We start from the raw sequence: 27,823 nt of genomic DNA on the forward strand, positions 1-27,823 counted from the left end.
CATTCACTCATTATTTTATCATCTTTTCACAAATCATTCACTCAGTGTCTTTGATTCATTCGAGACGCGCGGCTCGAACGTTGTTGGTCATCTTCTAGTGTCCATTTTTGTTTTTTTTGTTCCTCAGTTTTTTTTTCTTCAAAAATGTGGTGGTGTTGTTTTTTTTTCTCCCTTGGGTTGGGATGGAGGTGGGCTTCTATAAAAATGGAAGAAAACACACTTAAAGAACCGTAATAGCTCCTTGCTGGGATGAGATGATTGATTTGTTGTTCACGCGGGATATTTTTAATCATCAGTGACGGTGTTTTTCTCACCTGGTGTGCTTATCTTTTAGCAGGAATATGTTCTCACGGACCCCGACTCTCCTCTCGGACCAGAGTTGACTGACAGAGAGAATCAGGTAATTAGTGAATATAATTAAGCAATATAAGACAAACATAAAGAAAAACAAAAAAAGATTGAGCATTTTTATTTTAAAGCTGTAATGACCAGTTGTTTTGAAGATGAGAGAATTCACATATAACATCACATATAAGTCAACTATAAATCATGCTATATTCATATAGATGTAGCCGCCCAGCAGTGTATAAAGCAACTATAATTAGCTGTAACATTAAAGTAATCAACACATTACTCAGTCAATCATTTCAGTTCAATATTTTATGTGATACGAAAGGGGCCATGCTGCATAATAAATACTTTCACTTGAGGTACTTTAAGTATATTTTGATGCTAATACTTTTTTTTTCAATGCAGGACTTTTACTTGTGTTCTTAAACTTCAGTCTTGCTTCTTCAACTTAAGTAGAGGATATAAATACTTTTTCCACCACTAACAAAAAACACTTGTTTTGTGTTTTCTTGTTAGGAAAACAAGAGTCTTTGCTGTAACCGTTACACTTCACTAATATAAAAACAGGAGGTCACCACCAGCAGCTTTACTAGTCAGCTCCACTCAGCAAAAAGACTTTATTCTATATGTCTGATTTAAACATTTGCCCAAAAATAATCTAAAAATTTGTTAAATTATAATTTAGTGAAATAAGACATTGCCTCTGAATTGTGGGTGAAAAAATAATAACAAAAATAAACTGTCCCATATAAACAGAGCACTTTGCTGATGAGCAGTGGGTCAAAATACCTGTCAACAGTTACAGAAGTCTGATTAAGAGTTACAGAAAACACTTGATGGCAGTGATTGGCTCAAAGGGTTGTTCAACTAAATATTCATTTATGGGTCCCATCCTGTTTGCTTGCTTGTTTTTTGTTTGATTTTTGTTTCAATATTTCTATTGAACCACAATTCAAAAGCAATGTTGTGTTTTTTACTTCATTTTTATTTATTATTAATTTTTTCAACTTATTTCAGTGACAGCTTACTTTTTCCTTCTTTAATGGGAGGGTATGAATACATTGGAGGAAGACTTTATATATATTTATAGCTACTCCTCGGTGCAAACAGGAAGCCATTAATGACTTCCAACAGTGACATCACACAATTTTGGGAAATGTCCTTGCACAGAGCACAGAAGTATGTAAACAAATATAAAATCTCAGCAATGAAATGTCGTTGGTATGTGGAGTCACCATTTTTTCCAGTGCTGGTAACATCTGTCGGCACTTTGAGAAAACACAGGAGATTTTTTTGAGTTCTCTCCAGTCTAGCTACGGTTGTTCTATTTTTGTTGAGGTGCAGGACTTGCACAACGCTACAGGAATGCAACTCACAAATGTTGCATTTCTGTGGATTAAACCACCCACCAGTATATAAAGTACCTAAAATTAGCTCAACCTAAACATACAAAAACATTACTGGAGCGGGAAAATAATCACATATAGTGATCAAACAATGACAGGTAACATGCATTTACTGCACATTGAGTACTTTTTACTTTGCTTATTATACTTACTTTCATTGAGGTCAAGTTTAGAATGCGGGGTTTTTCTTATAGTGGAGTATTTTAACTGTTGTGTATTCCTACTTCTACTTAAGTAAAGGATCTGAAAATATTTTCCATCACTTGATCTTCTTCTCTACATCTCCGTGTGAATAAACTATAAACCAAAATGCAAAACTCTTACTCTAAAAACTATGTTCTCTTGAGTTCTGGTATGTAAACTCACTGGCTTCTTTTAACTGACTGACCTGTTGACATGGTTTGTAACGTGAGAGTGTGCTACTGAAAGTACCACTTAACAAAAGTTTCACCTGAATTCCATCATGTGACTCAGAGCGAAATAAAATCTGACATTAAACAAAACTGTGTAGCGGAGCGCTGAGGGAATTCCCAGGGTTTCCTCATGTGCAACAAACCATCCGCTTATCAAGACGTCAACAAAAACAGAAAATAACAACGATGAGAGACATAAACACGTAAAGGAACACTCCACATGCGATCTTCACATTATTTACGTGTTAACCGAGAGGAGAAGTTTTCAGTTTTAGACGCAAAATGTGATCATCAATCAATCATGACGACAGATTTTAAATCTAAAAGCTGGACAGCAGGAATCGATTAAAACCAAAAGGAAAGCGTGGACAGAAGAAATCATGTGTTCGGCTGACAATAAGCGACAGAATCAGTGCTTCGATGTGCACCGGACACCAGCGAGTGACTGTCTGGTGTAAAATACTGCATGATTACATAATCAGCAGTGTTCCCTATTTTTTCTGTGTGCTTTATTTTCAGCTGGTCCTCTTCCTCGACTGTTGCCATTCTGCTTCATTTATAGGAAATATTTAGATTTATTAGAGTTTTTCATGTATAATTTTACATCACTACAATTTTAGAATTAGTATATGTGGACATGATATTGTAGGTTCTTCACCGTCAAGGTAGTCAGGGTAACTTGTATTTTATACATTGTTGCAGCATTTTACTGCAACCTTTAAATAACTCAGGTAAATTGACATACTAAACAACACTATAGATTATTAACCTTAATATGTCAAACTTGTGAAGTAAATTTGCAACACCGATCTTATTTCTTTACTCGACAGCACTTTGGCTCGACATTTTATCAGCTTTAACATGTGCTTCAGTGTGTGAATAATGGTGACTTGTCCTCCATCTTGACATCAGCGCCTTTATGCTCAATCATCTTCTGACCGTGTCAGAGGATTTGTACATCTTCATAATTAATCAAACGCTGCCAAATCCACAAATTCCAATGACCTTTGTTATGTTTTCTGTTGTCATTCTTCTGCTGAGTCCTCACTGGAGCGTAAATAAATGAGGAACGTCAGGGTGAACAAACATTAGTCTGCATGCAGTAGCGACTTCTGCTGCGTCACTAATGTTTGACTTTGTTAGTATGAGCAGCTTCACATTTCACAACCCGCATTGTTTTTTTCCTTATTGTTCTCACGAATGTTTAAACAGGAGGAGAGCGCTGTGTTATTCCCGATTGTGTCAGTTGTGCTGCTCATTCACCTTCGCTCTGGACCTTCCTCAGGGTGACGGAGGGGGTCGAGATGGCGGAGGCACGGAAGTTGGCAGGTAATGTTTCTGAGGAGTCTGAGGTCACGCCGCGGAGGTCCTTCTCTCGAAACATCTTCCTCCATGATGGTGACCGTGTGAATGTTTTCGTGCCGTCCTGTGGAGACAGCGAAATAATGCCAGTGATTAAAAATAACAGCAGCAGAGGCGATCTATTTTCAGGGTCTTGTTCATTAGTGGGTTTTAACAAAGGAGTATTTGACAAAACAGGATTTGTTGTGACAATATTCCACGGTCACACAGTTTTTAGTCGCACACGCTGTAACTAAGCAATTAGCACCCGTGTAAACACAGCTGAACCACTGTGGCACGCCAACAGTTTGCCAGCAGTGGAACGAGCGCTGATGCCATCGAGGCTCGTTTTATAAGGAAAAGAGATGCTCCAGTCTGCTGTTTTATCACTGAGAGGAAATTAGTATGTCATGACACGTTTTTGAACAAAGGGCAAAATCTAAAAAGTCTGGAACAAAGGCGCTATTGTCGAGTGAAATAGTCTTACAATCAACACACATTTCCATCTCCTGGCAGGAAAGATTATCTGGACTGATTTTCTACTGACAGTCTGCTTTGTCGTACCTCATCTGGCCTCCGCTCTGTTCCCATGGAGATGAGAGCATTGTACTCCTTCTCGAGGAGCTGCCTCGCCTGCAAGAGACAGACGGAGCAGAGTTTTGTGATAATTTAGGAGTTGGAGATTAGGATTATCTTGGCATTATGCAAACAGACAGTGAATTTCTGACGACGGCTGACAGATTAGCGATTCACAGAGATGCTGTCATTGTAATTTCAGGGTTACAAGAAGCATGAATGATGTGCTGAGAGGTACCTGCGTGTTCTGGTTTGGTATCTGGAGGAGGAGGGCCAAGTCGGTGTAGTCAAAGGTGTCGTCTAGTGCAAGGAGAGCTCCGTGGACGCCACTTTCTAATAGGTTGTCAGCAAACTCTTTCAGCCCAATAGACTGCACCCAACACATGACTCGCTCATTGGACCACACCATCACATCTGTGGACAAGGAGGAAGAGAATTAGAACGATATATATCCATTAGGTGGGAAGAAATGACTTCTCTGAAATCATGTCAGAGGAGATTTGCACATTAACTCCAGGCCTCACCTTGGTTCTGGTGCTGACTCTCGTCCCTCCTCCTCTCCAGCTCCTTTCTGTCGTAGTTTAAGCGCTTCAAGCACATGATGCCGTAGTGAAGACTCACCCTGTAAGTAATAAGGACACGCAGAGGATAATGTAGCGAGAAGGAGAATCTAATGGTGTCACAGATGGTGTGGTAATGTTTCTTTCAGACCTGTGGAAACTGTCCACCATCTTCAGCTGGCCCCTCAGTTCCTTCTTGGTGAGGTGATCGAGCATGCGGGCGTCCACCAGCGACTCCATGAAGTAGGAGCGGTACTGAGGCAGGCCGAGGCTGGGCAGCCACTCGTTGCCCACCCACTCGTGGTTCATGTCTCCGTAGGCCAGGATCTGGAGGACAGAAGGCGCGACAGAGATGAATAACATTAAAGAACACCAACAAAAAATATGAGAAAGAGCAAAACTACAGGTAACATCTACAGCATCACTTTGATCTGAATTCTAAACAAAGAATGACATACAAACATGTTGGACTTAATTTTACTAATCAACGCTCTTCAACGGACAGTTTTTAAAACTGTAACATCGATTTGAAACTGTCTGTTAGTACCTATAACTGCCCGAATGTAAGCAAAACCCTACAAATCCCAACACCCTGACTCTAAAATGTATTGTCACAATATTTTTGGCGGGAAAACATTATTACAGTCACACATACCACAACAACATGGTTTTCTGCAGTGAAACTCTGGCTCCAAACTATTTTACAAGTATTTGACATGTAATGATTTCACCATTTATTCTAAAGTTTATTGATATAAACCTTTAAAAAATACAAAAAGGCTGTTACATATGATTTGGCAGAAAACTCAGTGGGCGTCACTTATTCACACAACAGGCCTCATCACTGAGTCATGAGTAGATTCATCAATTTTGTCTCCTATGGCAATTAGCAGTGTAATATGTAGGTCAAGGGGTTAGGATTAACACTATATACACTCAGTTTTTAGGAACATCTATGCAATCTAGTGCAATACAACACAACCGCCCTGCCATCAATTCTACTTTTATGAAGCTTTCAGTTTGCTAATATTATCAGAAATGTGATAATTCTACTTTATGTTTATTACAGAAGTCACAGTGGGTGGTATGATGCATTAGACTGTTACATTTAAAGGTGTTGCTAATATTTTGTCCGCTTCATTCACATGCATCATGGTTTGGATTACAACTACATTGTATTGATTAGAGGATCAAGAACCATTAACAACCATTTAAAAAGGAGAAAAACTGTCCCCCCTTTAAAATCAATGCTTGGGTTTCAAAGGGTTAAAACGCAAAAATAGTAAAATATTTTGACTAAATATAACGTATCACTTTTTAATTAATCATCTAAACCTTTGATTTTTTTCTATGCATTTTGTTTGCTTAGAAAGTGTCAAAAAAAACACAAAACTGCAACCTAAAATTCTCAAGAAAACAGAGTCTACCGTCTGCCTGCATGTGTTTCCTCCAGCTGTTTCTCCTTCCTGGATGCTCTATATATACACCGTAGGAGTGTAAATACACTGCTGGCTGAGCGGCTATCATACAAAACATTCCTCTGCTGACGATGATGCAACGCTGTTACAGGAAGCACCGGCTAGAAAGGCAAAAACATCCATGTATGGGGGCGTGTTTTTATGAATGTCTATGTTCTTTGTATGTGAAACTGGAATTTACATTTAGGATAGTTTGGTAGGTATAAAAAGCCTCCATAAGGTATAACTAATCACCTTATTAATCAGTAATTTATAGACTTGTTATAAACCATTAATAAGAACAACTTATGGATACTAGAAAAATTCTTTAAAAATTCTCTTTAATCAAACTTCCTCTTTATTTCATCCTGCACTAAATCTACACCAGACATATATTTATTAACAGCTTATTAACACTGACACTTTGACATCAACCACTTTTCTGACTATTCCAAGACAAAGCGAGTGTCATGCTGGACTCAGAAGGCTCCCTATAAACCTCTCAGTAGAAATTGGTACAATTTAAACGATTCTAAAGTTTATTTTTCATTTTAAATCCAGACTTTTTGAGAATGCACAATTGCTGCTGCCTGAAAAGTGATTTTTTCTCCCATTATGCTTTTTCATTTTAGTCATCTGATGGGCTTAATTTACAAGAGTATCATCATCAGCTGACAGAAAACATGCTCCACTAAAGATTGATGGGTAATAGGCGGCAGATCACATGTTAGAGGGGCACAAATGCTGCCCTTTATTATGATGATGATCAACCCTTATTCGAATCAATAGGAAATCATGTTACCCCCCTGTGTGCTCCCACAAACTCACCTGGTCCCAGCTGAACTCCTTCTGCTCCTTGGTGGTTTCGGGCAGAGAGGAGAGCAAAGAGAAAAGGGACAGAGAGTTGCACAGAGAGGGAAAGTTCACCAGGGAGAGTTTGTGTTTGTGTGTGTGTGTTACGGTGAATCGGTGTCGGGACAGAATGAAGAGGAGGAGAGGGAAGGCAGAAGGAGGAAAAGCTTTGTTAGTGAGTGAGAATTAGTTGGAAAATCACTACATCAAAACAGATTTTTAGGGAATAGCAAGGGAAAGGTGTAGCCAAACATGCCTAATCAGAGACAAAGAAAAAGAAAAGAGCTTATCAACGTGATAACTTTGCTCATATTTGTAGTATAACACGGTTTGTATCTAAACTGTTTTATGTGCATGAAATACATGGAAACAAAATAAGTCAATACAGTAAAATAATGAATTCTCTTTAGATTTAAGGTGTATTATAACTTTCAGTCTTACTGGTTTGGTGGCAGCAGTGAGAGACTCCATCTCAGCATGTGTCATCCAAATATTACTGGTCGACTGCAATGACAGCAAACAAACATGGGTCTCTGCTCCTGACATGACTGTATGGATTTGTTCATGTGTGGTTTGGTGCTTTTTACTGAGTCTTACAGATCGAGTGCTGGCAGGTGCAGACGGACTAGTGAGGGAGACCATTTCCTGGATGGCCAGGCGGAGCTTGAGCCGGTGCAGAGGGTTGCTGATGCCAATCTCCCTCTGGATCTCCGTGTCCGACAGGTTGGCCATGATGGCGCCGCTCTTCACGTTGGCACGACACGCTGCCACATACCAGGCCGGCATCCCGACCCACAGCTGAGTAAATAGAAAGAAGACGAGGCGGATATGAACACTTGTAATGATTATACTTCACAGATGATCAGGTGACAAAAAAACAAGTGTCGTTTTTATATTTGTCGAATACAGACTGTGGTCCAGAGCCTAACTTGACCTATTACTAAAATGAACTTTAAATTTAGACATATTGTGACGCTGATTAGCTGTAGGTTACTTTACATTGTGAGCACCTAAAACTAACCTTCTGAACCTCAAAAAGTATCTGGATGTTGTTTTTCTCCTGTCATATTTTTACTCACTGTAGGATCACTGTTCACTAAAATATAAAGTCCTGCATCTCTATAGAAACAACACAGTCATGGCTAGAAAATCAAAAATTGTGTCTTGTGCAATATAACAGAGTTATAATTCCATAAATCATAGAATATGAAAAAATGAAACTTGAATTTCTTTAACATTTTTAAGGTAATAATACATTAATAATATATTTTATTTGTATAGCACAACAAGCAGAGCCTTATTTAAAAGCAGAGCAGAATAAAAGAGTCTTTAGGCTGCTTTTGAAGACAGCAAGGGATATACAGTACTGAAAAAATAGTGACTCTACATACTACAGACATTTTACTACTTGGATTTTTCATTTGTTACCGTCTCCTATCTGCTCTGTGTAAACACTGCCTGCAGTTCAGCTGAAGTGTCCCTGAATTTTTGTCACATGACTGTTTATTAATGACTTCACGTTTGCACTGAAGAGGGAAGTTTCTTGCTTTTTACAAATCTGGTTACTGCAAATTATTTAATGAGACATGTAGATTAGAGTGAAACATGATTTTAAGCTTAGATTTTGTGTTCTGATGGAACATCACGCTACATACGATTAGTTCAATGACCAGTTAGAAATCTGTTGATTCTTTCTCTTTTTACATTTTCAGCAAATTGTGTGATTTCAGTGTTTTTTTTTTTTCTCAGATAACGTGCACATTTTGAGTTTCAGATGGTAAATGACATTCTGTCAGACTATACATGAACCGGACAAAATCAATCGTATAGTTTTACAGGAAGGAGTGGCACGACATACATACCTCAAGCCATGTAACAACAGTCGGGCCGTCCCATGAGGCGAAAGGCAGACCCTGACGACAAGCTTCCTCTAACAAGTCATGCCTGGCAGGGAGAGTGGAAAAAAGCAATTTGACAGAGATTAATTTCTTCATATCTCTCCTTATGACTGTCTCCTTTTATAAATAGAAAATCACATTGAACATGAGATGTTAAATACAACAACGTTTGTGTCTCGCAGCACCACAAGTGCATTTTTTAAATTCATGGCACCGGCGGACTTAAAAGACACAGCCTAGACCAGGTCGGCATCAACGCTTCACCGCTGGCACCTGACTGTGTCATTAAATGTAGTCTAAAGGAGGGATCAAAGCTCTCCGTATAACATGAGAAGTGTGTGGAAAGACAACTGATCTCACTTCTTTTTGCTGCGGCGATCTTTTTCCACTGTTCCAGTCCCAAGTTTAGCCAGACCTAATGGGTCAGCTGATCCCAGGTCATCAGAAGGTGTGGAGGCTGCAGAGATAACATGTTAAAAATAACAATGAATTTCTTTTTTCTGCCTCACTGTGAGTGATTCCCTTGCTGTCAACAGACAAATCTGTCACTTGGACAACAGAAAATGCCATTTTGAATGAGTGGTTCCCAATCTGTCCACATACCCAGTGAGGCAGATTCGCGTCCAGGTGCACCGATCCTTCCCTTTTCCTTTTTGCCAAAGAGACGACCAATTGATGACTTAATGCTTTTCTTTTTGCTGGCTTTGTGGAGGGAATCCTGGCTAGCTGTGGTGGCACCATCAGCAGAGAGACTAAACAAACAGAGAGAGGAAAAACAGGATCAATGGTGAAATCAACAGACACCGAATGCATTTCGGGGATAGTTTAGGAGCCAAAAAAACTGTTTATGAAGGGAAGAGGTACCTGCGAAATTCACGGTGGTCGTCGAGGCCCGCCCCCGGGTGAGTGTGTGTCATCCGGTCCAATCGCAGAGCTCGTGGAACAGGAGGAGGGGTGGAGTCGATCAGGGCCAGGGCTCTGCATTCTTCACCCTCTTTGCTATTCTGTGGGGTGGAAACAATGCAATAGATTCACACAGTTCAGCTCAGTTTAACTTTGGTAATTTGTTGGTGTGTCAGCTTGGACACAGCACCTGTCTGTCAGTCTCCCTGGCAGGTGAATGTGGCAGACGGGGGGTGGAATGTCCAGAGCTGGGCGGTGAAGGAGACGCCAGCGTGGAGGAGGTGATGGAGGGAGTCATGTAGCCCCTGCCAACACTGTCCCGTCCTCCCAGTGAGGAGGGAGGAAGAGGGGAGGCATCGAGGGCCACGCTGCTGACCCGACTCTCAATCTCCTCTGCCCTCAGCTCTGTGCTCTCCTTTTCTTCCTGAATCAGCCTGAGAGGAGACGAGAAAGGGGAAAAAATAACTGTCAGACTTTAAAACAAAGGAACTCTTTCACATTGTCAAACAGGTGAGTGAGGACGGGCCTTTCCAAAGTTTAAAAAAGATTAATGCACATTGTTGGACTTGCAAATATACTTTTTGATTACATTTTGTCATATGTATAATACTACTACTACTACTACTAATAACAATAATGATAATAATAAAAATGATAATAATGTAATGTGCAATGTTTCATATTTTCATTTCTCAGATGTAATCATTCCTACTTTCATTTATAATATTTCATAATCACCTGAAACATTTCATTTTCATTTGCAACTTTTTGACTTCATGTGCAATATTTTACATTTATGTACAGGATTGTCAGTATGTGCAATATTTAATTATCATTTCATTTTTTTTAGGTGCAATACAATATTTCATGTCTTTTTTTTTCATTATCATGTCTGATATTGCTTATTACCCCTGCAATATTGCCAGAAATTCTTCTTACTGTCCTATTCTAGCATTATTTCAGCTTCCTTATTTCAGTAATTTCAGTTATGTATTTACGTCTTACTGCTTGTACTTTTTAGTCACTGCATTTTTCATGTTATGTCATTTGTTTTTTATCTGGCATAAGAATTTCCTTTGGGATTAATAAAGTTTTATCTTATCTTAATTCTGAATGTAGGCTGAAATACTGGCTGCCCACCCAGCGTTAGGATCTCACGTTTAAACTCTGAAGCACATAAAACGTACTTAATCTCCTTGTTAATGGCCTCTAGTTGCTCCTGTAGCATGATGGCCAAAGTCTGTACATCTGTCTGTCCACTGGGAGACAGCAGCTCCGATCCAAACAGAGTCTCTCTGTCGTCCTCGTCATCAGAGCAGCCTCCCTCCACACCGCCTTCATACCCAGGACCCAGCATAGTGCTGCTGTCCCATTCTCCATACTGGAAAAAAACAAAAAAAAAATAGTGGAAAGGATGCATGAAATTATCCTAATAACAAACGAATGTACATCATCAGTATCACCAGCATCATATCAGCCTGAGATAACCACCTTGTTGCTATCGTCCCTAGCAGCGCCCCACCGGCCGCGGTGTGCCCGCCTGACCACCACCCCACTGGAGGAGCTGCCATAGCCGGCTGGGAGTGAGCCGCCGCCCTGAGGGTAACGCAGCTCCGAGGCGCTCCCGGGCAGAGATCTTCGAAAAAGTGTGGAGGGAAGTGAGCTCACGCTGCCCGCCCTATGATGAGATCCAGAATTCATTTGTTAGGACACAGCACTTGAAAATGACAACATTCCCATTTCCTGCGTGACAGTGTAAAATCACAGCATTATCACACAGACAAGACAAAAATATATCAAAGAAGAATATATCATTCATATGAATAAAGCATGTATAAATATATTATTTACATATTTGTCAGACAGACAAATGACCTCCAGGCACACTTTGAATATTTACTGTAGAAAGCAGACTTCAGTGGAACCACATTATGACTAAATGGGAGTAAACAAAAGTTTGTACTCAAAATACGGAAGTGTACATCTAATATCCCTTGGGAGACGTTTTTTGTTTTTTTTAGGCATTCATAAAATTGAGGGCAAAATGCATAAATACATTCCCATAAGGGTTGATTGTGGCAAACCTGGAATATGAAGAGCCTGGTCTGCCTCTCAGCTGATCCAGCTCCAATTGGATTCGCTCCAACTCAGCAAGGAGCTGCTCCTATAACGCACAGGAAAGAAGACTATAATCCGCTTTTCTCCAAGAAAAACGATTGTTAAAATCACATCTACAACTCTTCAAACACAGAACATACAGTTACATTGTAACCTTGGTTCCCTGGAAAGACCATCTCTCCACCCAGTTCCATGTTTCATAAGTATGTGGAATGACTTCCTTGCTCATCAGGGCTCATACATGCATGCTGGAGTGAATTCACAGATAGTTTTGATCAAAACATGTCTCTGAGTGGCCAGAAGAGCTAAAGAGATAGTCTTTTCACTCAGAGAACCAAGATTACAATGTAACCCTATGGTCTCTATTGTGTTGAGACTATCTCTCTGGGTAACTCTTTAAGACATCTCGAGAGTAGACGGTGCAGCCCAAACCACATGCATATGACAAATGCACTATTTGCAAATATACACTTATTTACATACCAGACAGGTGGATGCTCTGGACAACGCAAAGACCAGGCCTGATAAGCAGAAGGGCTGCTTAGGCCAGTCCGCAAGATGCAAGACTGATCTCCGGAACACCGTTAAAGGCCAAGATGAAACCGCCAAAGCTGTAAACATAGTGGCCACTCAGGTTAACCAGCAAGCTGCTAGGCTGGCCGAGGGAGACAACAGAGGCCAGGCCCAACCATCCATTGACAAGTCAGAACCAACACCCACCTCAAAAGAGGGACAGGCTACTATGTTGTAATGGATGTGAGACAAAAGTGGACTGAGACGACCATGTGGCTGCTGTACATATGGCAGTGAGAGAGGCTCCCCGCCACAGGGTCAATGTGGTAGCCAAACCACCAGGTGAGTGTGCTCATACCCAGGATGTGACTGGCACACCTGGGACACACACATCACCTGAATGGTGTCCATAATCCAGCAGGATCAATTTGGTGCTGGTACTTCTGGTCTTCTCGGGAAGAGGCACATGACTGCCACTCAACCAAGTGAGACAGGTGGAATTTAGATGAAGCTTTCTGCATGAACGCCAGGTTGGGATGAAGGACTACACCTGACCCCTTTGGCAAAAACCTGTAGCAGTCGCCGCTAGCCTGGCAGAGGTTGTGGCCAACAGAAATGGAGTTCTACAGAAAACTCACTTCAGATCAGCATCATCAGTAAAAAGTGGGGGAGGCTGAAACACATTACAGACTATATGCATAATCCATGGAGGGACCAGGACCTAATCCTGTGTTGCCACCACACCTCGCAGGGTAGAGGCAGACTTTCCTGTCTCCAGTTAAGACAAACAGCAGGAGTCTGTGGGCTGCTGAGCAAGGATCTCTCTAGTGAAGTCCAAACCAAGTGGTAAATACCCCTCTAATCATACAGATAGGAAGCTCTTGTGGATGCCAACCGGGCCTGTTACGTAGTTCTCACCACAGGTTTTGACAAGCCTAAGGGCAGGAACCTGTTTTTCCCATTGGCCAATCTGAGCCCAGCCAGGAAGGGATGAAACAGGATCTTGTTAGCCTGAGACAGCAGGTCTTTCCAAAGTGGAAGCTTCCAAGGCAACCTGTTTAAGAGAGGAGCATTGCTGGGATCATGGCAAGTGGGGCCAAAGAGGAGCCACCAAAATCAGCCTCACTCATTCTGCATGAATCCTTGGAACAAGAGGCTGGAGAAGCATGAAAGGACAGAAGGCTCAAAGCAGACTACCAGGCCACATATTTGCCAGAGTGTCCCACCCCAGAGATGGATCATCATCCCATGAGAGAAAAGAAGAGTCGACAATGTGCTGACTGTCTGGAGGTATGGTCAATGTATGCCAGCTCAACCTGGCTGGAACAGAGTTTACTTTTTTTTTTCCTGTTGTCTGTTGCCGTAAAGTCTGCGCTCAGCACGAGCGTCACTGAGCGTGTTAGCTCATCTGTAAGCAATAAGCTGGTATAGGAATCACAGCCACGGGAGCTGGCGAGTCTGCTGGCCAGGTTCTGGGGATTGTCAGGTAGGAGGAGGCCGCTTTGAGGATCCCTCGGACTTAGTAGCTGCTCTACCTCCTCTGACTTGTTGACAATTATAATACCTTTAAAAAGCCTCCAGCCAAGGCCTGTAGCGTTCCACCAGATACCTCTGATGCACAGCGGCAACATTCCCGTGCCTGCTGCTGCAATTTAGGCACAGCAGCTTCAGTAAGTAGCCCAGGTCTCCCTGCTGGGGCTGGGATAGCCAAAAGTGGTGTCTAGCAACCCAAAATTATGCTAAAGCTACTGCCTGTACTTTTATAATGGGAGAAAGACATGAAGGGCCATTCAGAACTCAGCCACCATACTCAACCCCCAGAAATTTCCAGTACCAGATGATAAAGGGCAATAAAGGTGGAGGGAGACAATGGGCTCCAGTGTTAGCCAGTTGGGCCTGCATAGTCATCTGCTTTTTTTTTATTTTACCTATTTCTTAGTGACGCAATAAACTGTGAATTTGATGCGTTTGCTCTATGCTGCTATGGCACAAATGTAATGAATAGCTCAAGTAGTGTCTGAAATGTTACTTTGCAAAAGGTGCTCCCTACATAGTTCACTATGTTGTGGTCCCTAGATAGTGAGTAGGGAGTGAGTGGATGATTTTGGACACAGCCTATCAGGCGCACCTTTCCAGGGGGCGGAGCCTGGCAATGACGCGGAGGTGCTCACTTCCTTGTTTACAACCAACCATGTGGAATTCAGGTAGCTTCATGGTAAGCTAACTTAGAGTGAGTGGCCTAGACCAAGGGAATGATATGGAACTCAGAAAGCGTTTTAAGGGGAGAGAGAGCGAGAGAGGAGACATGTTAGCCGACGTGAAAGTCTGCGCTCAACACCACTGAGCGCGTTAGCTTCGCACCGCAGCAACACGCTTCAGCAGCATCCAGGCGTCGGCGGAGATGCTGTCACGATCGGAGGAGAGTTTCCTCACCTGCTGTTTAGCCGACCGGGAAATCGGCTCTCAGCAGGGAGTCCACCGCGGCAATACACCGGTATTTGGGATTACAGCCACAGGAGCCTAAGAGAATAAATCTAACTAAACCTGAACGGGGAAACATGGAGGCTGCCAGAATGCCAGATAGACGTCCAAACCACAACAGGTAAGCGGATAGATGCTGTAACCCACACACACACACACACGCATACAGAATATTTTTAAGAGTCCAGATTGTCACACTGCATCCTGATGAGTGGAGATCAAACAATGAGTGGATCCAGGCCAACACAGGAGCTTTGTAGATCACCTGTGGAATCATCCAGGGGGTCACTCCCCTACATAAGAAATATGTAACTGGGTGGAAAGATAGTCAGGAGAACATAAAGACAGCATGGAGCAGTTGAATACCTTATTAGCGAGAAGATCGTCCTGGATTTTCTTCATGTTGGACAGTTCCTCAGAGAGAGCATTCTAGCAGTGCAGAGGGATAGATATAGATATTCTTTAGTGCATCCTTGCGTACCCGTTTATATCAAACTTCCCCACTGATCAGTTCTCTGCCTACCTTCTCCTCTAGTGCTGCCATCCTCTCTTTGAGGTGCAGCTGAAGTCTCTCGTTGGACTCAGACAGAAGCTTGTCCACTGTGTCCGAGAGACGTTTGTTGTGTTCGTCATTCATCTTCTCCCTCTGCCTTGCCTAAAGTGAAGCCGCAAGAGAAGGGATCAGATTGGAGAAAAAAAACAGACGAAAAAATGAACAATTTATTTCAAAATGAGGATGTAGAGAGATGTACCCTCTGCAGCTCTTGGTTCTTCTCCTCGAGCTGGGCTTCCATTTGCCGTAGTCGCTCCTCAAAGTTTCCGTGACGCTCCTCTGCCTAATAACAGAGAATATAGATGCTGCTAAAAGCCAGTTTCTGAAGCATAGATTCACAACTGACAGGATGTAATATGATCTAATTATTTAATCAAATACTGTCAGTTTTGACAGCATGCAATAGAGGGTTGTTCCATCTCAAATCATCAATTTTTTAGAACAATTTCTGCCCTGATTTGCTTTAAATATTTAGAGCATAAAAAATGGATATTTAAAAGGATATTTGCGAAATTTCGGATTGACACATCAAACACTTTTTGAGATATGAAAAAAAAAAAAGCCCATCAACACATTAAAAATTGAGGCTATGCTTGAACGGCAGTTTCTCAAAAACAATAAAAGTTTCACAGTTATTTCTCAATGTGTCATTGATTCAGAATCTGCAGTGTTGGATAAATAGATCAGATATACTCTGATTATTGAGGAGTTGAGATATTAAAAAAAACAAACAAAAAAACAACCTTTTAACCCGTCATTAAAAGTCCCATCTTTGAGCACACATTAACAAAAAAAAAAGATAATACATTCAACAGGGGATGTTTTGTGAACCACATGTAGTTACGTGTCACAATATTACAAAACAAAACAATTATAAATAGTTTTTTATTTGAAATACTTGGTGACACTATGCAAACAGTATTTTTTAATTGATTGAGCAGGTATTAGAGGTTTTACCACAAAAGCTACAATATGAGTAGAGTGTCTAATCCAGTAGAACCGAGTTGTGGAGTTCCAAAGCAGTTGTCAAAATATAACTAAGAAAACTGAATAATATATATAATTTAATAAAGTAGGTCAACCTGCAATTTAAAACAAAGTGTTGGGAACTAGTTGATATATCAAGCTAAAATTTCACAAATATGATTTTAATTATCCAGAGGTGTTGATAAGAAAGTTTCAAGCAAAAAATGGCCGAGCAGAAGGTCCCTGATGATTTGAGATGCAATAACCCCACACACATTGTCCACCTCACAGTAAAATAAATCTAAATGTGACAGCAGAGGACCTCATTGGCTGATTTAAAGTACCTTGTTGAGAGCGGCCACTCTTTGGGCGAGCTGGGCCTCGATCTCCGGCAGCGTCTCGGCCCTCTGTAGAGTCTGCTGGAGCTTCTGCTTGGCCTCGTCCAGACGCTCCTGCAGTTGTCTGTTCTTCTCTTCACTCTGGATGCACGGAAGGAAACACATTCTTATGAGCTCTGTGGCCGCAAACCGGCACTCCAGATCCATTTCCATATTTGTAGATACCAGCACAACTCCGTCAAATACTGCAGCGTGTTAGTGATTTTATTATAACCATAGCCGGATGCTGGATTGTTTGAGACAAACTTTACCTGTCTGTGCAGGGACTCCTTGCTTGCCAGCTCGTTTTCCAGCTTGTCTTTGATATCGTGGAGAGAAGTCGCCTCCCTCTGGGCACTGAGGTACCTGCAGGCGGCACAAAGACACCACTGAAGGTAAGAATCCTGCTGGAGTCGTGTGATTATCTGTTAATAACGTAGGTTGTCTTGTGCATAAGAAACAGGACAGGAATTCAAAAAAGGTTCGTGATTTCTTTAAAAAAAAAATGAGCTCAGGTATATTCTGGCCTCATGCATTTAAAAAACAATGAGGATGATGCTCTGTTGAATCCACAATGAGCTACATTCAGGCCTTCAGACAAACTGGGCAGTACAGCTTTAACCTTTCGCTATTTGCACACAGCTGAATTCTTAATAAGAATGTAATGCAAATGTCATTATGTAAAACCACCTTCGCCTGCATAAATAGGTGTCAGGACACCTTTGCAACATATTGCCAGCCAACAGGTGAAACATATGGTCCTTCTGCTATGTGTGTTGCAGTTGATGTATGAAATTATGGTTCAAGAATAAAAAATAGATTAAAAAAAAGTGTCCTCAGGAAAGCTAGAAATAGATATATGGAAGTAAAACACAGAAGGTTACCTCCGCTCTAGTGTTGTAATTCTCTCCTCCATGTCCTCTCTTTGGCAAAGAGCCTGAAGAAAACAGCGATATGTCATGAAACAAGATCAGTCGAAACTGTCAAAATATATACAGCAGGTCTTATTACACACTTATGTGGCCGAGTAAGAGATGTCTAAGAAGATGGGAATCATTTATTGTGTGTATGAGCTGCATAACAAGTTGATTTTAACATTGTGGCAGTGGGTTTATAATTTATTCTGCTTTTATTTAAAATGTGCACATCTACAGTAACGGCAATCAGCACAAACATCCCCGTTTTAATATCTGTCGCTCTCATCACAGAGAAAAATATGACACATTCTAGTGCGTGTGACCGTTGTGTTCAAATATACACTCGGGTGCTGAGAGAGCTCGGGGTCTTGGCCAGGAAGAGACAGATTGGCCCAACAGACCTCTTTCACTTCTCTTTGGAGCTTCTGATTGGCCTCCTCCGACTTCGTCACCTCCCTCCTGGCGGCCGCAAGCTGTTCCTCTATTTCCCCAACCTGACGTGACACCACAAAGGGACGAGAGATGACACAGATTGAACCTACGTGAGTCAGTGTTAAGTGCCACAGCGCCGAGCGTAAATAGACACGGCAGTGAGTGATTACAAACGTCCGTCTGGTCAATGTAAGGCTCCTAAAAAACCCCACACTGACGCCCAATGTGTCTCTTTGTTTTTTATTCAGTCCGTTTATCCTATCACCAGACAGTCAGAGAATTATAAAGCAAATTATTTCTCTTTTGAATTAGTCATCTTCATCATGACGTGAGACTTTGTCACTGCATCCGGCACGTCTGTGATTAAGTTCAAATGGCGTCTTTATTTCCGATCATACTGAGGCTTTATAAAGCAGTTGCAATAGTGTGAGCAGCCACAAGAGGGAAGAGGTTGACCGGCAGAAGCAACTCGGTGGTGTTCTCCTCCTTCCTGGGTTACATTGTGTTGCTGGAGATGACTGTGGAGCAGCCTGACACTGCTCTATAGCCACACTTGGTTACATAAACTAAATTAGGAAAGGGAACAGAAACAGGACTGCACTTGCAAGTAGGTTTTGTGTGTTTTTTCACACAGGTTTGAGGCGGGACATTTAGAACAACGTGTTTCCATGAGCCAGTAGAAATTTAGTGATAGATACGAGGCTGTTTGTTAATGATGTTAAATTTGATGGAACCACACCAGCATCGTCCTGTTGTAGAGTTCAGAGTCTTTAGAAATCATACAGGAAGATATTATTTTTAAGTGACGTCAGTTGTTACCGAATCGTGGACATCTAATATTATTAACTCAAATATTTTCATCTAACTTTCTGAACCCTGGAACCTGCAGAAAGGCGTGTTGTTTTTGATAAAAAATCACCAAAACAGCCACATAAATCAGTCAGAAACTGTTGAAACAGAAAGAATTATCGGATTATCAACTTCCCAACGGTCCTTGAACTATTAATGTCTAGTAATCAGGAAATTTTAACAAATCTAAGCTAAAAATCAGGATCTTTCCTCGAAATTCCTTCTCTTCTACGTCTTATTTAAAAATTAGCCACAAACTGTCTGCTCTGAACCAGATGCTGTAAAAAATGAAGAATCTTGGAGCCATTTGTGACTCAGCTGTGACCAACAGTCATGTGACAAAAATAGGTCGAACTGTTTCTATAGTATGTAGAGTCACCGTTTTTTTTCTAGCACTGGTAACAGTTTGGGGCACGTAAAGACTTCAAGTCATTTCAGTTTTGGAAAAATAAATAATCACAGAACTTCAACTTTATTTAAAAAAAAAAAAAGAAAAAAGGATTTATTGTATTCTAACTGTGCCAAAGTATAGAGAAGATAATCTCTAATCTTTAATCTATAATTCAGAATTCAACTGTAGGTAAATAGTAGTATTATTATTATTACAGTGTATATACATATACAAGAGCAGAATGTACATTTATATTTTGTGTTTAAATATATTTTATTTCACATTAATACTTGTGTTTAGATTTTTATTATATATTTTATACGTTCCTACTTCTTTTAAGACCTTTTATTGGGAGCACCTGTAACAGAAAGGGGATCAGTAAAGTATTTCTGATTCTGAAGACATTTGTGTTGTTTCAATAGTGGTGCAGGACTATTGCAGAAAACAAAGAGGCCCACATTGAGTAAAAATGTGACGGCAAAAAACGCACGCTGAAAACGCAAGCTTTGAAACCGTCCTTGCTACGATGAAGCTCCAAACCTCGCGTTGCTTCTCACCACGACAGATGAACGGGATCTGAAAATGCTCACCTGCCGGCACATGAGGGCCAGCCTCTCCCTCAGCTGGGAGAGTTCGGCTCTCTGTCGCTCTATTTCTCCTTCTCTCTGTCTTTCGAGCTCCCCGTCCTCCAGGCCAGAGGAGGGACCGTTGGGCAGTCGCTGGAATGGTGACAATACAGCAAGAAATGAGAATGATGAAGAGAAACAATCAGTTAGAGCCAGCTAAGAGTGCAGCTAAATATGAATGAGCTGTAGATGAGTTATAATCACACTGATGGAACCCAGTTTCTACTTTTCTACTGACTGTCTGGGCGCTAACACACACACACAAAAACAACTGGAACCAACATGCATAAAACCCTCCCTTACATCTTTCCCGCCGTCCACCCCTTGCTGACGTCTTTTAATTTGGTCTCTTAAAGAGATTACCTGCAAAGAGGGAGACAAAATGGGCAAACAGAGATTCCAAATTAATGTTTTTCCTCACACAGAGCTGGGTAAAGCAATGTTGTGATGCAGGAGTTCTTTCACGACTTTACCTCTTGAGAAGATGCGGCAAGTTGATCCTCTAACATGGACACCCTCTCGAGGGCCACACGGAGCCTCTCTCGAACCTGCAGAGTGAAGAAATAGAAATATATAGAGGTCAGCCAACCACTGTGGCAGTAAGATGAAGAGCTGAGCTGCTAACTCTTGACTTTCCTGATAAACTTTTTAGAAAGAGCCTAAAACACTGACACCACAATAGAAGTTCCCCCCAAAAAAGGTGCATTCTGTGAATTGTATTGGATTTATTTGTATTTATTTATTGAACAAACACCAGCAATGGGTGCGATCATCCTCATGAAAAAGTCTCTGAGGCTGAAGGGATTTATTCATCGGGGCTTGTATTGATCACACTGAACAATACTCTAGTGCCAACTTAGGAGTAAAACAGTTGTTTGCTAATGAAATAAAAAGTTTTTAGTTGATCAATCACTTTTACAGTCTACTTAAAGAAAGTAACAGCTGCAGCCTGTGAGCTAAAACTACAGTATTCTGACTAATACTTCATCATATACGATATCCTCGGTATCGATATCCAAAATATCTACCAACAGGCCAGGTTTCAAGTTATGTGAAGCCAAAAAGAAAAAAAAAAGTTTCTAATTTATTTTTCACTTCTTTGGCCATTTGGGTGCAGCAAGAAACGTGTTATGAATACAATGCCAACAAATCACCCTAAATCCAGCAATTACAGGGAAACATTAGCATTAACCTTCTTAAGACCTGATCATCACATTTTGAGTTATATTACCACAATAAGTAATATTTTTTAAATTTTTATTTTTTAATTTGCAAAATATTGATATAGGTGTTTATTTTTGACAGTCAATTAAATTTTTTGGAGATTTTTATTTGATATTATCTGTAATTTGCCAACACAGATCGCAAACTTGGAAAAAAAAAAACATTTTGAAAAGTGAAATACATGAAAATATACATAAAATAATATACATATTTTTTTCTTTCAAATAACTGCAAATATTCCTGAACAGATGTCTGCAAAGACAGTAAAGTTGTGAATTTTTTAAATTTTTATTTTTTAATTTTTGATTATTATAATTTTATTATTGTTATTTATTTCATATTTTTATTATTTAAAAAATCTTTTAATATATTTTTTAAAATACATTTTTATTTTCTTTGTATTTTTTTATTTTGTATTATCTTTAATATTTGATCTGATCAAGAAATTTTAAAAAAATGCATCTCAAACAAGAGCTCGGGTCTTAAGAGGTTAAAGCTGCTGTAAGCAGTTTTTTAGTTTGTTTGGTGTCACTGGGCAAAAACTTCACAACATTTCAGCAGATCGTAGTTAAAGTGGACTGAGAGAAAACTAGAGGTCTTAATTTCCTCTTGGCTCTGTTTTCAGGATTTATAAAATTTGAAGCCCAGAGTGGGCAAAAGATGTGGTGGCGCAGTGGAATAACTACTCCTGCTGCAGCTTTAATTTGGTGTCTTTTTTATGGCTTCATTCATCATTTTAGCTCCATTTTTGGTCTCCACCAGTTTTTGAATGAAATATTGTGCTCTTTGGCTACTAAATGCTCCATCACCTTCATCAGTTAGTCACTAACTTTACACATCCGTGGTTTGAGTTTAAGTCTACAAGCGCAGAGTCTGTTTCTTTTGTTGTCTGCTGCAAAATAACACTAATGAGAGCAGGGAGGAAAGTCGGCTGAGTGACACCGAACGCACCCTAAAGCTAACCTGAGTAGTCATGTGATCCGTTGTTGGTGAAAAAAATATCATTTTTTAGCTGCTTTTTAGCACCCACCTTCTCATCTAGGGCCTTGTGGTGCTCAAACAGGGATTTGAGGGCCTTGAGAACTTCCACCTCACTGGAGACCCCTGCTGGGGACTGGGCTTGTCTCTTCACCACCGTCATCCTCAAACTGCGCTCGTGGCGGGACACAAGACACTCCAGGTGTTCCAGCAACAGCTACAGGATCAGATGAGAGGGGGGGAGAAGATAGTGAGGTGACGGGAGAATGCAAAGGGTGAACGGAGAGGAGGAAGAAATGCAGCTTGAAGGATGGGGACGGCGAGAATGAGAGTGCAGGACCAGAAAGAAGGCTCAGAGAAGAGGCAGAGGAGTGAAGGGGTTTTGAGTGTGACAAGGGGACAAAAATGGGAGGTGAGAAGTGTCCAGAGAAGCAAAAAGGTACAAAGAGTGAGTGGGAGAGATAAGGGAGGCAGATACAGACCAAAAAAAAAAAAAGAGAGAATGGAGTGTGCGGATGATTAAAAAAAAAAAAGGAAGAAGAGGAGAAAAAAGCAGAAGCAAAATGAAACAGTGTCACACCCACACAACCACAATGGGTGAGGAAGATAACACAAGAGGCTGTTACAGTGCTAATAAGCAAAATGGCCGCTAAACATCTTACACGTGTGTTGTTTCTCTCCGCCTTGAGCTCGGCAATCTCCTCCTCCCTCTCCAGAAGCTGCTCCCGGCAAACGTTCAGCTCTTTAGTCAACACAGCAAACTCCTGTGGAACACACAAGCTGCGTTCAGGGGCGAGAAAACAAACTGTCTAAATGTATGGTTTTAAAAAGTGGTCTCCGCACAGCCAGATGGGCTGCGACGAGAGTTTAAAGGAACAAATAATAACTCAGGCACGGCATAAAAAAAATAAATAAAAAAATCCAGTGACTCTGGAAATGAAATACAATTGGCTGCTCTAAGCACACACACACACATACACACACACACACACAGCACATGCACACATAATTCTAAAAATAAGCATAACCAAAGGCGTCCAGAAACACAATTTGTGAAACACCTGAGACCAGGAATGTAGGAGGCCCTACATGATGTAAACCTACATAATAATCATGTAAATCACTGACACAGTTTCCACCAGCACTCTCTCTTGCTCATCCTGCTCTGTGAACTCGCATTCACGGACGGATTACATCACACTGTTACACAATGGCTCGGCACCGGAATGCACAAGAGAGACCCCAAAAAACACAAGCGTCGATATGTCATTTACAACACCACCGGGAATACGTTTTGCAACTCGACGCTGCAAACGGGAGAGCGCGCCTCACACGATTTGCTTAAGAAAATAACACGCAGTGAGCAAAAACTCGTAGAATCCACGGTCAATGATTTCTTTATGCCTCCATAAAACACATCCAAGGCTCTCGGCACGGAGGCGATCGCTGTTTATGAGAATGACGATAACGTGCAGATGTTTATGGTCAGGATTACCTGCTTTATGATTCAAAAACAGTCGAAAGTAGACACATGAAACGGGCCTGCGTTGGCAAAAGGGGGAAGCGAGGAAGAGCCAGAGAGAGATCTCTACAGATGGTGACACAGTGGGTTCATTGGCTCTTGGCCTTATGGGATTGTTTCTTGTTTGGATAGGGGTCAGCTTCTCAGTTGGCTTCCCTTGTCCCCTTGTCGTTTCTTTTCTATTTCATCTCACTCTATCATTAGAGGCTGAGGTCTGCATTCATTTGCAGTCCTGCTCGACAGTGTACGTGGAAACCGAGTTACGCAAACCGTAAATACATCTCACGTACACAAATAAACCGTCGCGCATTCCAACGTCAAAATTCTCATACTTCGACTGCTACGTGGCGTTGTGTTCGAGGTGTTTACAACCATAGCTAATGATTGTTTTTATTTGTTGACTAATCTGTCTGTTCTATTTTAAGGAACTGATTAATTCCTCAGTCTATAAAATGTCATAACAATATATAAAAGATATTCACTGCAATTTTCTAACTACAAGTAGGCATCTTTAAATGGCTTTTTTTGTCAGATTAACAACCTTAAAACACAAATTACTATGCAAGAAATGCAGCAAATACACATAAAGGAGAAGGCATTTTTGCTCAAAAATATGTACATAATGAGTAATTTACCAAAATAGCTGCTGATCAATCCATTGATCATTTGCTGCAGCTCTAGAGATGCTAATTAAATGCCAGAGTTGTTTTTGCTTGTAGTTCTGGTGCTGTTTTGTTATAATTTGTGCCATTTTTGGGAGAAATATTTAAAGGAAATTCAGGATTTATTAATGGAGACAGACATGTCCACAAACCACTGCATGTAAAAAAAAAAAAAAGAAACATGAACTATGCAGTACTGAATTGTGGAGTTTCATCACGTTTGTCTTCAGGAAGTTGGCTCGGTGACGTACAAGAACCGTAGTTTGCGTCTCCCTCGATACTTTATAAACTAGATCATCCGTGAATCTTGTGCTTAATCACAAGTTACTACAGTCTACAGTTAGATAGCTAGCTATGCTTTTGCTCAGAAAATTACTCTTCCCTGCAAGAAGGTCGCTGGTTCGCGTCCCGGTGAGGACACCCGGGATCTTTATATGTGGAGTTTGCATGTTCTCCCCGGGCAGCGTGGGTTCTCTCCAGGTTCTCCGGCTTCCAAAAACATGTTGAGGTTAATTGGTGATTCTAAATTATCCGTAGGTGTGAATGTGAGTGTGCTTGGTTGTCTGTCTCTAAGTGTAGCCCTGTGATAGACTGGTGACCTGTCCAGGGTGTCCCCTGACTTCACCCTGAGTCGGCTGGAATAGACTCCAGCCCCCCTCGACCCTAATGAGGACTAAGCGGTGTATAGATAATGGATGGATGGATGAGATGAAGAAGAGGTGGATTGATTTTGTAAAGAGAATCACCACCACCTGTGCAGGTTTATAAACTCTCATTAGAGACAAATGTGATTTGTAGATAGTCGTCTGTTAGTGGATGGGCAATAACCAGCCTTCATCTTCCCATCCTATCGACATCTAACGTTAGCAGTGCATTCCCACCAGTTACTGTAAGTTTCAATGTGTGCTTAGTTTACTACAGTAGGTAACAAAGTGAAAATATTCAGTATTTACAGTTTACATTCGTGATTTCACATCTAACCTGTTTGGTTCAGTTAAACCAAAGTCCGACCTGTTTGTCTGGTTAGTTCGGTTCATTTGAGCTGTTGATCGGTGCCGTCAGCAGACAAACCTCAGAGTGTCAAATTAGAATGCTGTTTATATTTTGTCACAATTTTGAAACCTGAATCATACACTTTTTATTTTTAATTATTCATATTTGGCTGAGTTTTCTGTGGCGTCACAAGCTCAGAATGCACATCTTGTATCGCTTTACACAGACTTTCAAAGACTCATAGAATATGTCAAACTGTGTTGTATCAGATTCTTCAGGTTTCTATACGATTATATAACATGAGTCAAGTCAGAGCTGCTTTTATATCACAAAGCACTGCATAGGGAACCTGACTGAATGTTATTTAGCTAACATCCTGATCTACCTGACACATTAGAGCCTTTAGAAAACATAAAGCGATCTCACATATAGCGCTGAAAAACATTAAAGTGTGACAGCGCACTATAAATACTGTAAACACAACATTCACAGTCAGAGCTGAGGATTTGTCCAAGTGGGAAAAAAAAGAAAAGAGAAAAAGCTGCTCATGTTTTAACTGTACAGCAAAATAAAATCTCCAGATTCCAGTTATTATCAATAAGCAATTTCTACCCACAGCGAATTCCTGCAAAATTAAGTATTCATGTGCGTTCAGCTGAAGTCATTAACAAATATTATCTTCCAGTGTCATTAATCATCCGCTAACAATACAGTCAACAAACATAATAAAACCTGATTACACAATGAGGGGGAAAACTGCAAATGCAGCTTGGACTAGACAGCCAGAAGATGATAGGAACGTAAACTCACTGCAGCAGCAGAAGCAACATTAGTGAAGGAAGACGCAGAGAGGAGGTGAAGTAGCTAACTTCTACTTTCTAGCAGCGTCTCTCTCCGTGATCTGTCACTGCAAAGGCTTACTGTCTAATGAGCTCACTTCACAATGACACACTCAGAAAAACACACTCATACGTGACTATTCTCTGGAGGCACCGAGGATCAGCAAGGAGGTGGTTTTTATGCTAAACTGAAGTCACTCTGCAGCCAATGAATAAAACCCTAAAAACTCAGTTCTGTGTGTAAAGGTGACACATTTTCTCATGAAAATAATCCTCTCTTGGCTAAAAAAGATTTAGATGTAACTTTACATTATCACTTTCCCGTTAATACAGAGTGCTTAACAAATTTATTAGACCCATAGACTATCCAGCATCGCACAACATCCAACCACTAAAACTCCTTTTGTTTAGGAATGCAAGTAAATGACTATAGTTTGACATCTTAATCAAGAAATAATGATGTGCTTTACTATGCTGTGTTTCTTATTTTGTAAAACAGTAAATTTGAAATTTCACAATTATATTTTCACATTACAAACAACATTTTGGTTAAAGAACTTCTGCATACTGGTGTATTAACCATTACAGAAACATAAAAAATGGTTTTGGTAATTACCAATGCTGTTAATGTAGAGCAGCTGTGGCATTAACCTTACAATAGGTGGTGGTCTAATAAATCTGTTAAGCACTATATATATATGAAGAGTTCATTTGCAAAAACAGATATCTCCTTCTTCACAAACCTCCAGGAAACCCAATTTTCTATCGTCTGCCTGAGACAATATCAAACTTAAGTTATCTCTATTTTTGTCATTTCTACTGAGTCAAATCCATTCAACTTCAGTTTGATTGATATTATCTCAAGCAAACTACAAAAAAAAAAAATCTGAAAATTAAAAAAATGGAGTTAGCGGTTTTTGCAAATGAACTCTTCATGTATATATAAAGTCCCCGCCTGTCTCTCCACCCAGCTCACTGCACCTCGAGCACACCAGCTCACCTACGACTCTCCTCAAACACTGTAAAATCACTCTGTGCCACAAAATGGCAAGTAGTAACATTGGAGTCATTCATACATGTTTGAACCAGAAACCGAGGAAGAACAATGACACAGAAAGCTCCGCCCTGCCAGCTGACAGAATTAGTTCCTTTGTTTTATTGCATAGAAAAACCTGGAAGTCTGCATCTTCTGTTTTTTTACGCCTTCGTTAAAACGCTTGCATCAAGCATCCAAACATGACCGAGTTGTGCACATACGTAGCTTGTAAACACAAACACACAGCTTTCTTTACCTGTGGAAGAGCGATGGACAGCTGCCTCTGCAGCGACTCCTTCTCGTGGCCGAGCTCGCGGAGGCGGAGCTGAGCGGTACCCAGGCTCTCCTGCGTCTCCCTCAGGTTCTCCAGCAGCCTCTCCCTCTCCGTCAGCATGTTGACCATCAGGGACTCCAGGTTCCCTGTGCTGCCTCCTTCATCTCCTCCGCCTCGGGCCTCCCTGCCACTGAACCCCCCTCCGCCCATCGCGCCCCCGGGGCCTCCGACCCCGGCCCCGGCAGGCGACGAGGGCCCTCCGCCAGTCCCGCTTCGCCCATCCTCAGATATGGTGGGCATCACCTCGCACATCAT

At 41.0% G+C, this 27,823-nt stretch overlaps 1 protein-coding gene across 1 annotated transcript; it reads right to left on the reverse strand.

The window, feature by feature from the left end:
* Positions 1 to 149: 149 nt before the first annotated feature.
* LOC103358375 (liprin-alpha-3-like) lies at positions 150 to 27,823 on the reverse strand. The gene is made up of 32 exons (XM_008283310.1): positions 27,759 to 27,823; positions 27,491 to 27,692; positions 22,845 to 22,946; positions 22,235 to 22,399; positions 20,454 to 20,528; positions 20,284 to 20,343; positions 19,945 to 20,073; positions 18,084 to 18,176; positions 17,650 to 17,702; positions 17,038 to 17,131; positions 16,733 to 16,867; positions 15,622 to 15,705; positions 15,393 to 15,524; positions 15,236 to 15,298; positions 11,842 to 11,921; positions 11,249 to 11,393; positions 10,945 to 11,138; positions 9,948 to 10,191; positions 9,719 to 9,858; positions 9,458 to 9,606; positions 9,215 to 9,311; positions 8,819 to 8,900; positions 7,554 to 7,754; positions 7,398 to 7,460; positions 6,933 to 6,959; positions 4,799 to 4,974; positions 4,612 to 4,709; positions 4,326 to 4,501; positions 4,076 to 4,144; positions 3,434 to 3,596; positions 315 to 383; positions 150 to 196 (listed from the first exon to the last, which is right to left on the reverse strand). Exons 1-31 carry the CDS (start codon positions 27,821 to 27,823, stop codon positions 331 to 333), a joined length of 3,609 nt encoding a protein of 1,202 aa, XP_008281532.1. The 3' UTR covers positions 150 to 196; positions 315 to 330.

Source organism: Stegastes partitus, unplaced genomic scaffold, assembly GCF_000690725.1.
Source record: "Stegastes partitus isolate 25-593 unplaced genomic scaffold, Stegastes_partitus-1.0.2 Scaffold306, whole genome shotgun sequence".
Lineage (NCBI taxonomy): Eukaryota > Metazoa > Chordata > Actinopteri > Pomacentridae > Stegastes > Stegastes partitus.